We start from the raw sequence: 12689 nt of genomic DNA, 5'->3' as shown, positions 1-12689 counted from the left end.
GAGAGAGAGAGAGTGTGTGTGTGTGTGAGAGAGAGAGTGTGTGAGCGTGTGAGAGAGAGAGTGTGTGAGTGTGTGAGAGTGAGTGTGTGTGTGTGTGTGAGAGAGAGAGAGAGAGAGAGTGTGTGTGTGTGAGAGAGAGAGAGAGAGAGAGTGTGTGTGTGTGAGAGAGAGAGTGTGTGAGTGTGTGTGTGTGTGTGTGTGTGTACCTACTTAACCATATTTTGGGGACAAATTTGTTCTCAAAAGTGAGCAAAACCTGACAAAAATCGCCCAAAATCTCCATTTAAGGAAACGTCCTCATTTGTAAAACTGGTATAAAAATAAAGTAAACAAACTTTTTTTGTAATTCTAAAAATGCAGAAAGTTTTCTGTGAGGGGTAGGGGTGGGTTTAGGTTAAAAAGTGTATAACTATCTGTAATGTCCCCATTTAGATAGCTAAGTAAACGTGTGTGTGTTGTTGTTGTTTTTGTTTTGTTTTTTTCAATATGCATGATATTTTAGGAAAAACTTTGGTATTTTTAATTACTTTAAGATGTGTTTAATATTGCTTGTACATAACACATTTATAGTAACAATTTAAGAGGCAAATTATTAGTCTATAATAGCACGCTTCACATCAGAATGATCATGTACCTATGAAAAAATATGTATGAAAAAATATGAATCAAATCAATCTGTTAGACATATAAAGTATGATTTTAATGTTATTGATATTAACTTGTTTGGTCAAATACAATAAAGGTAGTTGACATCCTGGTTAGTGAGTTGCTCTAAAATTATTTGAAAATTGTTTTCTTTAAAGTTTAAATTAAATTGTAATTATCTTACATGCAGTTTTTACGACCTCATTAATTGAGATATTACTTTAAATATTTATTTATTTGACTTTTTGCCATTTGTCACAAAGAAGGACCATTAAGTTGTACTGTATAAGTGATTATTATAGAAAATCTTAAAAGAAAAGGTTACAGCACTAAAACACTTTCTTTTATACATCATTTTAAACATGATATTGAAACATCTGTTTCGTACGTGCTGTGTTGCATAATAAAAAATAAAAAATAAAAACCAAAAAAATAGGAGTGTGGATCTTTCTGTTTCTACTTAAAAAAAAAATTATAAAAATTGAGCGCAGTTTCGTCCTATCTGATTTCAGTCAATCTTGATATTGAAAAAAATTAAAATAATGGACTTGAGATTTGGTATATATGATTGCAGATACGATTTCATTGTACAACAAACTAGAGCATTTTCTTAAAATGTGGACATTCTCCACTAGAGTTCATGTCTTTTATTAATGTGCAAAGTTATAACACAATAATTCGTATCAGCAGTATGTGATCAAGAAGCTGAACCTGAGAACCTCCTCCAGACGTGAGCGGCGAGCCGCGGAGCAGGAAGCGCAGCTCCTCTCACAGCTCAAGCATCCTAACATTGTCACCTACCGGGAATCATGGGAAGGCGAGGACTGTCAGCTTTACATCGTGATGGGTTTCTGTGAGGGAGGAGATCTTTACCACAGACTCAAACAGCAGAAGGGAGAACTGCTGCCTGAGAGACAGGTTGTGGAGTGGTTTGTTCAAATTGCCATGGCCCTTCAGGTAAGTCAACAGCCATCCGTCCATCCATCTGTTCTTTCTGAGTTTGGTAACACTTTACTTGAAGGGGTGTGCATAAGACTGACATGACACCTTCATAATCATGACATGACACATGTCATGAATTTGAAGGAGGTTTTATGCATGTTTATGACAACTGTCATTAAGTGTCATTCGCTCAGTTATGTCATTTTTAATGCAAATATGACATTATTTGGCCTAAACCTACCCTAACCCTACCCCTACCCCTACCCTTACCCCTAACCATAGCCCATAACAAAGACATCTCAAACAATGTCATCTTTGCATTAAAAATGACATAACTGAGCGAATGACACTTAATGACAGTTGTCATAAATATGCATAAAAAACCTTCACATTCATGACCTGTATCATGTCATGATTATGTAGGTGTCATGTCATGATTATGAAGGTGTTATGTCAGTCTTATGCACACCCCTTCAAGTAAAGTGTAACCCTGAGTTTTTAGCTGAATGATAAAGGCGTTACATTTTTGTTGAGCTGTAGTATTTACACGAGAAGCACATCCTGCATCGAGATCTGAAAACGCAGAATATCTTCTTGACCAAGACCAACATAATCAAAGTGGGTGATCTGGGCATCGCACGGGTCTTGGAGAATCAGAACGACATGGCCAGCACTCTGATCGGCACACCTTACTACATGAGTCCAGAACTGTTCTCCAACAAACCTTACAACTACAAGGTACTGCATGGTCACAATGACCTTTAGTACAGCGCTAGATTCAGTCTATGTGAGTACTAGTGTCTATATCAATCTTGGCTAAATCGCGTTTACTGGTTTTAAAAAAAAAACAACAACAGGCAATTCTATTTTGGAATTTATGTTATGTTGTTGTTGTTTTTATTTGACAATTAAACACATCCTCTGTACTAATTCTAAATATCACAATGCAAATTTATTTAAATCAGAAATGTTTCGTAACAAGTTCTTTTGAACTTCCTTTTCATCAAAGAATCCTAAAAACTGTATAATCATGTCCACAAAAAAATATTAAGCAGCACAACTTTTTTCAAATAATAAGAAATGTTTCTGGAGCAGCAAATCAGCATATTAGAATGATTTCTGAAGGATCATGTGGCACTGGAGTAATGATGCTGAAAATTCAGCTTTGCATTACAGTAATAAATGATATTTTAAAATATAGAGCTATAATAATAATATTACACAACATTACAGTTTGTACTGTATTTTGCTCAAATAAATGCAGCCTTGGTGAGCACAAAAGTAATTTGCTAAAATCATTAAAAAATCGTACCGACCCCAAACTTTTGAACAGTGGTATACTTGCGTATATTTTTATTTCAAACATTATTTTAACTGTAAAAGATTACATAATGCTAGTATTTTTATGCTGCCTTAATACCGTACAATATGCTATTTTATAGTAATTTATTAATGAGAATAAAACTGGAATTAGAAAAAAACTCTCAAACTGAAAATTTTAAGACTAAAATCAAAATGGTCCTAAACCAGACCTTTTTTTCCCCTTTTCTTTTCATTTTGGGGTGGCCTAGATATTTTTTTTACCCAGATATTTTGTGTTTTAAATATTAAATCATTATTTTTGTTTGTATGTGTTTGCAGTCGGACGTGTGGGCTCTGGGATGCTGCGTGTATGAAATGGCAACTCTAAAACATGCTTTCAACGCAAAAGACATGAACTCTCTTGTGTATCGGATCGTAGAAGGGAAGGTACATGAATATATTTGTCATCTGTTTCACTGAACTGTAAATATTTGCATACATCAAATCTAAAGAGCTGTTCATTCATAACAGCACATTATTAATGAATGTTTAATGTTCAGTTGCCCCAGATGCCGAGTAAGTACGACCCCCAACTGGGAGAACTGATTAAGCGGATGCTGTGTAAGAAACCAGAGGACAGGCCAGACGTCAAACACATCCTCCGACAGCCGTACATCAAACAGCGGATCTCCATGTTCCTGGAGGCCACAAAAGAGTATGTGCACTCTTTCCTGTTTTTAAAATTGAAATAAAAAAATATTGAAATCGTTTACAATGAACTGTCCTGTTACTGATCTAACAGGAAAACTGCCAAATCACGGAAGAATACAGCAAACGGCAAACCGAACAGTGCCGAATCAGATGCCTTAAACAAACCAAACCATGAAGTTCGGCCACAATGTCTTAACTCTGAGTCAAAGCCCCGAGGAAGAAAGGTAAGATGTCTGCTAAGATTCTAGAAGTCTTCTATGTCTCTGTATGGTATGGTATGGATGTGATCTCATTTCATCTGTTTTTTGTTTTCCCACATTTCATAGGCTGAAGAAAACCACTTGTACCGACAAGAACCCTGTAATGGTGCAGTGGAAAGAGTGGTTCCCAACCCACACTTGCCCCCTAAATCTCCAAGTCGGGATATTCTTAACTCAACAGGTCGATCTACAGCAACCATTAGCAATATAGACATTGAAATCCAAACCCAGGAACAGAAACCACCTCAGCCAAAACCCAGCAGCCATCAGAACCACAAGCTGCCATCTGTGAGCAAGAGGAGAGAGAAAGAGGAGAAAGAAGATCTTGGTCCTGCTCAGACACACCCTCTGAAACAAGTATTAGGTGTCGGCAGAGCGGAGGATAAGATGTCAGCGAATGGACTGCTATCTCCAAACTCAACTACACCCAAACCTGCAGATCGAGCCAAGATGCTAAGCAAGAATAAGGCTCTTGACGTAAGTATGGACCTTAAAGACGATACTATGAAGCTTCTGCAGGAGGCAGGGATGGAGGACATCCCGCATGAGCCTATTGAACAACATCACAAGTTGGAGAGCCAAAGAACTTCATCAGCTAGTGATGATGATCATAGCAGCGCTTGTGTCCTAAAGGATGTTCCTACTGGAAGTTCAACTGAGGAGAGTGAGGTACGTTACTGTGATGGAACCAATCAAAGCTTCTGATAGGTTTGCCTAATCTTAATTCTTAACTCCGTTAAAGTCCCACTTACGCTGATGGACATCAATATATATTATGATCTGTGCTAAAAGAAAGATTTAAAGGGGTAGTGTACCAAAAAATGAAAATGTTGTCATCGTTTACTTACCCTTATGGTGTTCCAAACCTGTATGATTTACTTTGGAGCATAAAATAAGATATTTTGATACAAATACAATGGAAGTCAGATGTCATCAAAACAGTTTGGTTACCATTATTCATCAAAATATCTCCATTTGAGTTCCGCATAAGAAAGAAAGTCATGCAGGTCTGGAACAACAGGAGGGTGGGTAAATGATGAGAGTTTTCAGATTTGAGCAAAATATTGTCTCGATTTATTGAATGATTGTGCTTATATTTACTCTAAAGATGATGTATTTATTGTCCTTCATATTCCAGGGAAGTTTAGACTCCACAGAGAAACTACTCAAGCCTGTTCCTGTAATTTTAATGGTAAAATACTGGTGTACATTTATTTATGCGTGTCTGCATTTATTTATTTATTTGCTTGCTTGCTTATTGTGTTTTTATTTTTTTTAATAATTAAAAAATGATTATTATACATTAAAAAATATTTACTTATTTGTTCATATTATTATTATTATTAAATCCTTTAACACCTGATAATAAAACACAAGTGTTTTTTAAACTGGCTATTCAAATGCAAATTACATATTCTAATCATTAGTTTATTATTGTTGTTGCTGTATATTAACTAAACTACAGGTGCATCTCAATAAATTAGAATGTCGTGGAAAAGTTCATTTATTTCAGTAATTCAACTCAAATTGTGAAACTCGTGTATTAAATAAATTCAGTGCACACAGACTGAAGTAGTTTAAGTCTTTGGTTCTTATGCGCATTTTTTTTTTCTTAAATACTTTTTTGGAAATACTAAAGATGAATATGACCACATTGTGATTAATATGGGACTATTCTTTTGAAACAAATAGAGTCAGTATGTATGCTAGATTTCAAACTGTTCACTTTTAGTTGAATTGAAGAGGGTCTGACTTTAATTCTGTTAAAGTGGCCTCAAGAGCCATAACACCCTTAAGAACCGTTTTGGTGGATCAAAGCGAGACGTTTCTGCATGTGTCCATTAGAATGCATAAGAGACTGTAGAGCCGCCCGCTATGATCAAAGCCCACAGGTGCTGCATACATGAATTCAGATTAAAGGAGATTTTGTACAGTTTCACTGAATGTGATCCCTTCGTTTCTTTTCTTTGAAGCTGTGTCCGCAGTCCCCTCATTAGACGGTAAGCAGACAGACCAGCTAGACTGCCCAAGACCTGAAAGAACATCTGTGGAAACTAAAAAGGTACGTCTGATCCTTCTCGCTGACTCAGGACGGACTGTCAAACACGATACGAGTATAGACTATGACCATTTTTATAAGAAAGTTATGTCATTTACTCATGACTTTTTTTCTTCTTCGGAACATAAAACAGGATATTTTGAGAAATTAACAGGACCTTCTATACATGATAACCTTAGAATGTCAGTTCTTGGCTATTCGGTCAAAAGGGCTCTTACCTGGACTGTTTTGGTTCTCGTTTGAGTATCAGGAGAGACAGTCTGATGAAGATGAGTGTAGTTCCTCCACCAGCTCCACTGAACGTTCAGAGGGCGACTACAGAGAACGGTAAGACCTCCCACTAATTTGTACTCTAATGAGCCGCATTTATGTATGTTAAAATTCTGTTTAATGACTCAGTTGGGCCATAATTGGTGTCATGTTTGTCGTATAAACGTATTAAGTGTATTGCCAATATTCCTTTTTCTAGAAATCTGAATTTGTTCTTTGCATCATTTCCTGCCATCTCTCTACTTTCCCTGTCAGTAAAAGTGACTAAAAGAAGGCTATAAAACACAGATTTTTTTCTTCTCACAGAAAGCGTGAGACCAGTGAGATGCAAGACTTGGTCCAAATGATGACACAGACGTTACATATGGATGCCAGAGATGTATCATTTGAGCCTGATGGGACAAGATGCCACTCTACTCCACTGCCTGAGTTCAAACTAAACCGGAAGTACAGGGACACCCTGATGCTTCATGGGAAATCCAGAGAGGGACAGGGAGATTTCCAGATCAGAGGCTTCCCAGGTAATAACTTACCTGATAAATGTTTCGGGGTTTTATTTTTTTATTATTTTAAGTAATTCTGCATTTTTAGTCTGGTGACAGAATCCATCATGTTTCTAATTTTGTGTGTTTAGACGACAGCACGGGTCCAGCAAAGGTCAGGAGAGTGATGGAGCACTTGCGTACAGATGTGGTTAAAGGACTCGGGGTGAAGCTATTGGACAGAGTCCTGGACATCATGCAGGAAGAGGATGAAGACAAGAGAGAGGCAAGTTGGCTAAAGTCTCATTGTACATTAGAAATAAACAAAAGAGTCTATTCTAATGGGGCATTGATCAGAATTTTTCAGTACCGACAATGAGTCTCGTTCACTAACCATGATGCACATTTTCACATAAAAAAAAAAATCATGATTCATCAATAACTTAAGTACTAAAATTTATTCTAAATTACATTTTCTAAAAAAAAAGGTGGAAAAAAAAATCATACTCTCGGTGGCCTTATAAATGTGTTTAGATGAAATTTTGACATCGATATTTCATCTTAAATATGTTTAATCATATTTATGTTGACGTTATATAGCTTAAGTTGTGAATTTCAAATGGTTGCATAAAAACAATTTGCATATGTACAAGAAGTTTGGAGGATGGATGGATGGATGGGTCACTCATTTTGAATACTTCCAAGTACATTTAACAGGAGAATAAATTCATGTGCATATGCAGATGTCGTGAATTAAGCAGCATTTTTGTCGTGAGAAGTTCTCCTGTGCACAGAAATACAAATATTCCCATTCATCTGGGGGAAGTCATGGCCTAATGGTTAGAGTCGGACTCGTAACCCAAAGGTTGCGGGTTCGAGTCTTGTACCGGCAGGGATTGTAGGTGGGGGGGGGACTGAATGTACAGCGCTCTCTCCCACCTTCAATACCACGACTGAGGTGCCCTTGAGCAAGGCACAGAACCCCCAACTGCTCCCCGGGCGCCCCAGCATAAATGGTTGCCCACTGCTCCGGGTGTGTGTTCACGGTGTGTGTGTGTTCACTGCTGTGTGTGTGCACTTTGGATGGGTTAAATGCAGAGCACTAATTCCTAGTATGGGCCATTTGGTTTCGCCACATGTCACTTCACTTTACTTTACAGAGTACTATAGTTACATTTAAATGAGATGCATTTATATTGAAAACATTGTTTTTCTAAATGTACAAAAAAAAATTGAATACTACATAAATAGCAGTTAGGCTGAGATTTTTATCTAATTTTTGCTCTATCCAGCACCTACTGCAAGAGCAAATGGGGGAGGCAAAATACAAGCAGTACGCAATGAAAGTCCAACAGCTGAAGTTCTTTGAGGACGTCGCATTCAAAGACTGAGCCACCTGCACACGAGGGATCTCTCGTCAAACCATTACTGCTGACGGGCAGCAGACTTCATGCTCTTAAAAGATAAAACACTTCATTGAAGCCTCCCATCAACAATCACTGTTGCTTTTTAATGCTTTCGTAAATGTGTAGAACTAGAAGCGAGTTAAACGCCAGATATGCAAAAAATGCTGTTATCGTGCACCTTTAAAATACAGGAAAGCATTATTTTAGGATATCATTGGAAATGTGAACCTATGCTATGTAGATAGCCATCTTGAATCGCAAAAGAGATGTTAGAAATATTTAACTTTTTTTCTGGAATGTGTATTTATATTACGAATAATGTAAATCAATAAGGCATGATTTATAATAAATGACATTTTTAGGAACCCCGTGCTTTCTCGTGCTCTAACAAACCAAAGTCAAACTCAAAAAAAAAAAGGTGCCACGTGTACCAAACACAGTTCTTTATTACATAATGAATGCTCAACAACTTAATAGGATAAGTTTGTTTCTGCTGTTTATCTAAATGGCTTTACTGTGCCAAATGGAAACTACAATATTGCCGTGAATCACTTGTGCTTCTTCTTCTTCTCTTGAGGTTTGTCACGATTTTCTCCAGATGCCTCCGGCACAGCCGGCTGCCACTTCAAAGCATTTTTTCTGTACATTGGCCAGGGAGGCAGGGTGAGCTGAAGAACAAGAGTTTATTGTTATTCTTATTTTCACTATTAACTTTACATTAAGCAAACAGAAGTCGTATGACATACAAAACATGATACTGTGAATCCAGCCAGCATGATGTAAACTGTCCATCCAAACTGCTGAATAAATAAGCCATAGATGAAGCCGATCACCTGCAGGGAAAACAGACCTGAGGCAGAGCAGAAATGACACAATGCTAGTAAAGTACAAGTGCTGCCAGTGTTACTTACTGCGGACACCAGAATGATTCCTTGGAAAATTTGCTCAGCAAGTTTCTGTCCTTTATAGTCCTGCAAATAGACATTGTAAATATATATATATATATATATATATTCTTGTTGCTTTTAGGTCATGTAGTAAATTAAATAAGTTGATCTAAGATAATTAATCTATTCTCAGTTTGCTTTCTAATTGGTATTAGAAACTTTCAAGCTGTAAAGACCATGCATAAGATATACAATTTATCTTGGTGTAGGTTTTGCAATAAATACAACAACAACAAAAAAAAGATAGTGTTCCATTTTAAAAGTTGCAAAGTCTCATAAATGTATCATCTGCTAAATGTTTTATCACAATTACTGCCAATGACAAAACTCCCAAAGCTGCTGAGTGCACACTTAATTCACTTTGGCTCCGATACCAGCACTAACTAGTTGGTGTTACTGTGTTGATTACTGCAGCAAAATATTACTAAAAGATTGATTTTATATAATTCATATTAATATTAACAGGTCCGTCGCTAATACGTAAGCTGCTAACATATGCAACTATGTTGTTGAAGCTCTAAACACCAGCAACCTCACAATATTAAAACATGCATGCAAAAAAACGTGGGCTTACCATATGCGTCGGAATGGATTTAAACGCTGAAAGCATTTTGAAATATCAAAATAAAGCCGCAAGGTGATATTATTGAGATGAGAGTGATGGTTTCCTGTTTGAAAGTGTGTACGCAGAGATCCGCGGCAGGACCCCTTCCACATGCGTCCGATCTGCGCAGATCAGTGGGAACATACGTCTTGTGACTGAATACTACATCTCTCAGTGCGACTGTGGCTTAAATAATAAGATAATAAGCGCGCAACGCAGTCTCCGTGCGAGTATAAATTCAAATAAATGTATGTTTTTAGTCAGGCAGTAATCTAGACGCACGCTTCATGTCATCGGCCGCTGAAATGATCAGATCTGTAACTCATAGGAACCATGAGCCGGAAGGATTTGGTTTCATGTCAGTTATTCGAGTCTTTTGTATCATTTCACTCTTTTTTTCTTTGGTTCGTTTAGTGACCCATTTTGCAGGTTAAATCGTTACGCTATTAGGACAAGCGAAAGTTTTGAGTCAATGAATCATTCACTCATTCTTTTCTTAAAGGGATAGTTCACCCAAAAATGAAAATGTGATGTTTATCTGCTTACCCCCGGGGCATCCAAGATGTGACTGTTTCTTCAGTAGAACACAAACTGAGATTTTTAACTCCAGCCGTTGCAGTCTATCAGTCGTATAATGCATGGCAATGGTAACAAAATCTACGAGAGTAAAAAAAACATGCACAGACAAATCCAAATTAAACCCTGCGGCTCGTGACGACACATTGATGTCCTAAGACACGAAACGATCGGTTTGTGCGAGAAACCGAACCGTATTTATATCATATTTTACCTCTTAATACACCACTATGTGCAACTGTCTTTGAGCGCGCGCACTGCTTCCGGTGCGTGAGGTGTGTACGCGCTCTGGCGTAGTTTACGTTAATGGGTGTTGTCGCGGGAGGAGCAAACGTAATACACCACTATGTGCAACTGTCTTTGTGCGCGCGCACGGCATCCGGTGCGTGAGGAGTGTTTATGCGCTCTGGCGTAGTTTATGTTAATGGCTGTGTTGATATCCAGCAGAAGAGCAATCAACCATAACTTCAGGCGAGCAGGCTCAGAAGTTGGGAATACGTGGAAAGTCAGCACTCCCGAATGAGTTCGCGCGAGAGAACGTAATCTTTTAGTTTTAAGTCGGTTTGAACAATCCGGATAAGCGCAAGTAAGTACCATTTTGATTAGCTGTCGTACCTACAATGACTGTGCACTGTGTAACCAATGAGTGACATATACGCGCGAGAGATCACTTCCGGCGCTTGTGTAAACTACACCAGAGCGCGTACACACCTCACGCACCGGAAGCAGTGCGCGCGCTCAAAGACAGTTGCACATAGTGGTGTATTAGAGGTAAAAAATGATATAAATACTGTTCGGTTTCTGGCACAAACCGATCGTTTCGTGTCTTAGGGCATCAATGTGTCGTCACGAGCCGCAGGGTTTAATTTGGTGTTGTCTGTGCATGTTTTTTTACTCTCGTAGATTTTGTTACCATTGCCATGCATTATACGACTGACAGACTGCAACGGCTGGAGTTAAAAATCATCATTTGTGTTCTACTGAAGAAACAAAGTCACCTACATCTTGGATGCCCCGGGGGTAAGCAGATAAACATCACATTTTAATTTTTGGGTGAACTATCCCTTTAAATACACCGAATCATGGTCGAAACAAGTCTTGTTGTCATATTTTCATTCCGTACTTTGCTACATACTTTATTTGCATGGTAAAAAGTCTGCACATTGCCAAACATTGGCTACAGACATACACATCTGCACACAGTAAAAAAAAAAAAAAAAAAAAGTTTGATAAAATAGTAACATTGAGAAAGAAACCTCTCCGAGTCGCATTCAAGACTCCAAACAATCGACTCGTTCTGTGAAGGGGGCGGTTCGTTTACTGGCTCAAGCCAATGAAATGCTCCTTCACAGACCACACTCGAATTCTATTGGCTCTTGTTGCTGTCAGTCTTTGGAAGGACAAAAGCGGACGAGTCAGTACATGGAAGTTTAGGAAATGTCGTTCACTTAGAAAGATTCCCTCGCGGGGGTTGTGCTCTGTCACTGTAGCATATGTTTCAGTGAAAGCCAGGTCTTCTCGGCGGTGGAGGACTGTGCCGGACTCGAGGTAACTGGACTTGTTGATGTTGAGTTGGCGTTTTGGATGAAGAGCCGAACAGAGTCCAGACATTATAACTTAAGCAGGTTTGTACACCGGCAGTTTTCACGCTTTTGCCTTTTAACAGTTTTCAAGTTGCTTCTTTGTCAAAATGCATTTTGTTTGTATATGCAGTATTTTTTTTCCCTTGTGTGATTTAAATTTAAATTTTGCTTCTTTTATATTCCACTTAGTCCTCAGTTAAATACACAGTTCTGTTGTTTTCTTTGCTGTTTACTAATTTAGTGTTTGTTTTGATCCAGAAATGTGCTGTTGATCGAGTGCCATGACTATACGCAGATGTGAATATATTTTAATATTGTTATAGTTAAACACACACACATTATATATTGATATATACATTGTATGCACACACACATATATATATAAACACACACATATACATTGTATGTGTGTGTATTTATACAGTGGTGTGTATACAGTTTTTTAAATGAAGGTTTTTATTATTAAGGGAAAACAAAATCCAAAACTACATGGCCCTGTGTGAAAAAGTGTTTGCCCCCCTGTTAAAACTGTGGTTTATCACACCTGAGTTCAATTTCTGTAGCCACACCCAGGCCTGATTACTGCCACACCTGTTCGCAATCAAGAAATCTCTTAAATAGGGCCTGCCTGACAAAGTGAAGTAGACCAAAAGATCCTCAAAAGCTAGACATCATGCCGAGATCCAAAGAAATTCAGAAACAAATGAGAAAGTAATTGAGATCTATCAGTCTGGAAAAGGTTATAAAGCAATTTCTAAAGCTTTGGGACTCCAGCGAACCACAGTGAGAGCCATTATTCACAAATGGCAAAAACATGCAACAGTGGAGAACCTTCCCAGGAGTGGCCGGACGACCAAAATTACCCCAAGAGCACAGCAACGACTCATCCAAGAGGTCACAAA

At 38.0% G+C, this 12689-nt stretch overlaps 2 protein-coding genes and 1 pseudogene across 2 annotated transcripts in view; 2 read left to right on the top strand and 1 right to left on the bottom strand.

Moving 5' to 3' along the window:
• LOC107572398 (serine/threonine-protein kinase Nek4-like) overlaps window positions 1–8396 on the top strand; it is a 12483-nt gene extending 4087 nt beyond the window's left edge. Inside the window, exons 2-13 of the mRNA XM_016258836.1 lie at window positions 1336–1602; window positions 2128–2325; window positions 3229–3336; window positions 3450–3604; window positions 3692–3824; window positions 3927–4529; window positions 4999–5063; window positions 5781–5922; window positions 6170–6246; window positions 6496–6710; window positions 6824–6957; window positions 7964–8396. Coding sequence (XP_016114322.1) covers window positions 1336–1602; window positions 2128–2325; window positions 3229–3336; window positions 3450–3604; window positions 3692–3824; window positions 3927–4529; window positions 4999–5063; window positions 5781–5922; window positions 6170–6246; window positions 6496–6710; window positions 6824–6957; window positions 7964–8062 — 2196 coding nt within the window. The 3' untranslated portion in view covers window positions 8063–8396. The remainder of the gene's footprint in view (window positions 1–1335; window positions 1603–2127; window positions 2326–3228; window positions 3337–3449; window positions 3605–3691; window positions 3825–3926; window positions 4530–4998; window positions 5064–5780; window positions 5923–6169; window positions 6247–6495; window positions 6711–6823; window positions 6958–7963) is intronic.
• Window positions 8397–8494: 98 nt separating this feature from the next.
• Window positions 8495–9936, bottom strand: LOC107572401 (signal peptidase complex subunit 1-like). Its single transcript, XM_016258838.1, has 4 exons — window positions 9599–9936; window positions 8989–9048; window positions 8824–8910; window positions 8495–8745 (listed from the first exon to the last, which is right to left on the bottom strand). The coding sequence occupies exons 1-4, from the start codon at window positions 9632–9634 to the stop codon at window positions 8626–8628; spliced, it is 303 nt and encodes a 100-aa protein (XP_016114324.1). The 5' UTR covers window positions 9635–9936; the 3' UTR covers window positions 8495–8625.
• Window positions 9937–11550: 1614 nt separating this feature from the next.
• The window catches only part of LOC107572400 (glycosyltransferase 8 domain-containing protein 1-like), a 6550-nt pseudogene continuing 5411 nt past the window's right edge, over window positions 11551–12689 (top strand).

The sequence above is a fragment of the Sinocyclocheilus grahami genome, unplaced genomic scaffold, assembly GCF_001515645.1.
Source record: "Sinocyclocheilus grahami isolate Dianchi unplaced genomic scaffold, SAMN03320097.WGS_v1.1 scaffold1746.1, whole genome shotgun sequence".
Lineage (NCBI taxonomy): Eukaryota > Metazoa > Chordata > Actinopteri > Cypriniformes > Cyprinidae > Sinocyclocheilus > Sinocyclocheilus grahami.
Note: the sequence above shows the minus strand (reverse complement) of the source record. Positions and strands in the feature narration are given on the sequence as shown.

Coding starts and splice junctions, on each gene's coding strand:
- LOC107572401 (XM_016258838.1), bottom strand. CDS start 9,634: ATGCTTTCAGCGTTTAAATCCATTCCGACGCATATG. Junction 9,049..9,598: donor AATCCATTCCGACGCATATG/GTAAGCCCACGT, acceptor GTCTATTTGCAG/GACTATAAAGGACAGAAACT. Junction 8,911..8,988: donor GAATCATTCTGGTGTCCGCA/GTAAGTAACACT, acceptor TTTTCCCTGCAG/GTGATCGGCTTCATCTATGG.